Here is a 4,462-nt window from a genome sequence, read left to right on the forward strand (position 1 = left end):
TGAGAAACGTGTGCCAGAGATGTCTGTCCTATGACAGGGCACAAGACCATGGATCATTTTCCTAAGGAAAATTATAAGCTGGAAATTCTTCTCTGGCCAAGTGACTTTGTGGAATAATATTAAAACTTTCCTTTAATAGTATTTACCATTGATCAGATCTTTTTTAAAGATCTAGAGGATATCTGATCTACCTCCTGGTCCTGAATAAATTAGTAAGGCCTATCTGTCTTACCTATGATCCTTGATATTTCATAATAAAATAATTTTATCATGAAATGAATTCACAGGTATTTGAAGGCATGATTCTATTAGGACAACATTTAGCAAATACTTATTGGCCTTTTCTTGTCCTAACTCTTTCTCCCTAAGCTCAAAGAAAGTCTGTTCTTGATTATTGCTTCTCTCCCTTCATCAAGGGTATTTTCAGCCTAGCTACAACTTTTTCTCTATCCAGGTACGTGTGCACCACAGACTTAGTTAAGCTCACTGTCCTTGAAACTCCTTTCCTCTTTTATTTCATATCCTCCTAAGTCATCTGCCTTCTTGAATTTTCCATTGTCAACATCTCAAATGTTCTTCCAATTCTTACTTGAAAGTCAAGCAATAGATTTTGTGGTTGAGCTGCATAGTTTTAAACACAAACCAATTCTCCATTTTTCATTTATCCAGTGTTTTAACTACTGGAATAAAAAAGTGTATAATTATATAAATACACATTTATAGTGACATTGATTACAACAATGACTTCTTTGTCATACCAACAGACAAGCATGAAGTATTTGGTCTAAAATCTCACTAGCCCTTGGCACATCTGGCAGAACATAAAGGAAGAAGTAAAATAAGACCAGGGTGGATATAACTTGTTAGGTGCAGTTTATAGACTTTCTGCTGGGGGAAGCTCTCCTTGGCTTAGAAATGTTATAGAAAAAAACATTCAGAGTCTGAAACCTATTTTGTGAATTTGGTTTGAGTAAGATACATGATCTATCACTAAGCCAGCAGTTTACGGTCAGAGATAAATTCTGGACACTCAGAGGAGCCTAAAAACTGCTTAGCTCTGTGAGAATTCCATGCTAAGGGCTATACATACTAGAAGGAAAAATATACAGGATTCCTGAGGTGTTTATGCCATGAATCTCTATAGAATAAAATGACTTTTGGAGCTTAATACAAAATATCATGTGGGAATGATGCCTTCCACAGTATACTGGTGAGTGTATTGGCCAGCATTTCATTCTCATCATGAAATACCTGAGGGAGCTGGTTTTATGAAGAGAAAATGCTGAAAGTACATGATTGGTCTCCGAGAAGACTGTGGCACATCATGATGGAGAGCAAGCGAGTCGTTATGTCCAGAACCAGGAGAAGAGAGCAAGACAGAGAGGCCCAAATGCAAGCTTTTGTGGTGGCTACCAAGCAGTCCATGAGAACCGTCCCTGAGGGCACACCCCTAGGCCCAAGGGCCTCCCACTGGACCCCACCTCCCAAGACCTCCACCCCAGTGACCAAGCATTCAATTACGGTGGACCTTTGGGGGACATGGCCTTCACATTGCACCACAGTAGGCCTATCAACATTTCTTAGCCACTTTCCTCCTCCAGCAGAGCTGCATGCCATCCCTTCTGCTTTCGGAGTGTTTGTGTTCCGTTCTGCTGCTTGAGTGGAGAAGGGAGTTTCTAATCCTTGACAGCTTGCCTTGAAGGAGGGAGATTACAATCAGAGTTAGAATTAAGGGGCTAAAACTGGTAAACATAGATAAAAACAACTTTAGGAGCCCTCAGGGTGACCGCTGAGGGGACAAATTTGAGAGGCTCTTAAATTGGTTTATTTAGCTGATAAATAATTTATTAAAGGCCCAAAGTTCACACTGTAACAGAGAAGATACTGTTGTTATACTTGTAATGTAGAGAAGACCTAATAGAGAGGGGCTTTCACCTTAATAACAAAATAATGAAAACAGTGTAAAGCCTATGACACTGGATAAATAGTAAGGCTTTGCTGGAGTGACTAGGACAGTTGAAATTGGTAAAGACTAGAAGAAGGGAGAATTCTGACCTTCACAGTGCTGAAAGGTTTGAATCGAAGGATGACCAGCGAGCTGAGGAGGTGGCAGTCCTAGAAAATCAGAGTGGTTAAGAGACCACTAAATAGGACTTCAAGTCAGCAGTCACTACAACAAAATGAAATTAGTGTAAGATACTTAGTGTTCAGCATTACAGACAGAATCAAGGAAAGTGGCATGGTATGAAGGGTAAATTTAATCTGGAATTAGGCGCAAATACCAAATAACAACTATCAGAAACCTATCTTCCAGAATGAAGGAAAAGACATTGAAATGCAAAAAGGTTTTCAACATAGGATTGATAGTATTTGACCACAGACAGGAAGTACAGTGAGCTAATGAAATTTTATCAGTTTCAAAGCTTATGAAAAGATTTATGACCATTGAATGTGGAGATACTAACTTGTTGGGTAAGTAGAAGTCATTCCAGAAATTTAATGCTACGGTTTCAGTAGAGTGCTCCTAAAATGTTTGCTTACAAGATCCACATGTCAGTGCTTCTCCACCCAGCTTGATATAAATTGATTTGGTGAGAGGTCATAGAACTAACCCAGTGAGTCGAACATCCACTCTTCCATTTCATTCTAATTTGTTATGGTCACTTGGTTTCCACCTATAAATACAGCATTGGCCTGGGATGGGTGCAGCCTACAAACACAGCACCTCGTTCACAGGCCCACATGAAAGCGACAGAAGGGGAGGACAGCAGTCCTCTGTCCTTTGCCCTTTGGCTTCTTACCCTTGCAGTAGTGGTAGGTTGCTGTTTTACAGAATCCCTTTCACCCTCAGAAAGTATCCCCAACCTACCAGGGCCCATCAGTGTGGCTCCCTACTCATACAGCATCACCTGTTAGAGAAATCCTGAAGCCTGAGATATCTCTCTGTTCTTGTTTGTGCAGGTGACAGGGTGCAACAGAGGATGAAAATGGAGTGATGGTGTGCTATTTTTCAAACACTGGGAAGGAAGAAAACATGAGACTTCTTTATTTGCATCTTTTGTTAGTATTTCCTTTGGGAGGAGGTGGAAGAATGACAAAAGAAAGTAGAAAGGACAGAGGGTGACATTTAAGTTTGATTATAGGGTTATAAGCTAACTTTATTTGAAGATTTTTGTTCGTCAATTATGAATGGTACATGCCAAAAACAATTCCTGCCCTCTCGGAACTTGTTACCTACATCTGACTTCCCTGGGGGGCATGGTTGCTGGTCAAATTCTAGCCAAAGGCCAAGGGAGCTCACATAAACTTGGTGTTAGAGAGAGTATTTATGGAGGAGAGAGAAAATCTTAAGAGGCTTCAGAGGAGGTGAAGACCCAAAGGAGAAGTTAATTGCAGCAAAGTTGTGTTGAAGGGAAGAAGATAATGTTGATCTCTCAGATCTCCTGACTCTAGTTCTGGGTCATTTTATAAAATATTTCTAATTTCCTAAAAAATTAAGTATTTGATAAGACAGTTATTTGCATGTGTTTCTGATCCATTTCTTTTCTTGATTTAGAAATGTAAGGAGATAGACACTCCTGAAGTTTTCTGTCTACCTGATACAACAGCAAGTTAATTGGGGACAGTGAGAGAATATGCTATAAACATACTGGGAAGGGCCAGGAGATAGCGCAGCAGCATAAGTGCCTGCCTGGCAAGTGCAGTGTCTGGAGTTTGATGCCTCGTGCAATCAATCAATCAATCTGTCCTTTGGGGGATGGGCATTTGGATCAAATATGAACAGTGAGCACAATGACATTGTTAAAATCTCTTCCATTCAAATACTGGTTAATTCCTCAAATAAAAGTTGTATTTTATACGTAAGAAACAGCCTAGATGGAAAATAATGTAATTTTAAGAACTTTTGTAATTTAAATCTGATTGCCAGGTGATTAACAAGGATTTGTGAACCCTGCTTGAATTTTCTGGGTGTTTTTTTCCAGACCTTTATCCACAGGCCTATGTTTAAAGAACACTAGTGGCCAATGTCAATCACTAAGTCAATGCGATTGAGTCTTCCAGTATGCCATTAGGGTCACCAGAGTTGGAATGTGGACACCAGAAGTGACTAGACTTGGGTTTTCCAACCTAACTTTAAAAGGAGAAATGTGGTAAATGTGGACAGGAAGATTAGAAGTTAGGGAAGAGGGCAGAGCACTCCAGTAGGGTTGCCATCCACAGGAAGCCAGTGCAGGTACCTGTTCATCCCTTCCCTCCTCGCTGTTATGTGACTATGAGCCTCCAGTCTTGCTTGGCTTGACCTGGGCCACTGCCTCCTCCCTACACCTTCACTGCTCTGAGCAGCTTGTCTCAGCAAGAGTCCAGAAGCACTTGTCATGGTGGAAACGCCCCAGATGTGAAGCCGGTAGGGGAATCACCCACATTTCCACACCTTAAAGGCTACATCTCAGAGTTAGAGTAA

At 40.7% G+C, this 4,462-nt stretch overlaps 1 protein-coding gene across 3 annotated transcripts in view; it reads left to right on the forward strand.

The window, feature by feature from the left end:
- The window catches only part of Adtrp (androgen dependent TFPI regulating protein), a 104,575-nt gene extending 100,710 nt beyond the window's left edge, over nucleotides 1-3,865 (forward strand). For all 3 annotated transcript variants that reach the window (XM_004628437.2, XM_023712163.1, XM_023712162.1), the window contains exon 7: nucleotides 2,962-3,865. In XM_004628437.2, coding sequence (XP_004628494.2) covers nucleotides 2,962-2,996 — 35 coding nt within the window. In that variant the 3' untranslated portion in view covers nucleotides 2,997-3,865. The remainder of the gene's footprint in view (nucleotides 1-2,961) is intronic.
- The last annotated feature ends 597 nt before the right edge of the window (nucleotides 3,866-4,462 follow it).

This window comes from Octodon degus, unplaced genomic scaffold, assembly GCF_000260255.1.
Source record: "Octodon degus isolate 3935 unplaced genomic scaffold, OctDeg1.0 scaffold00023, whole genome shotgun sequence".
NCBI classification, from domain to species: domain Eukaryota; kingdom Metazoa; phylum Chordata; class Mammalia; order Rodentia; family Octodontidae; genus Octodon; species Octodon degus.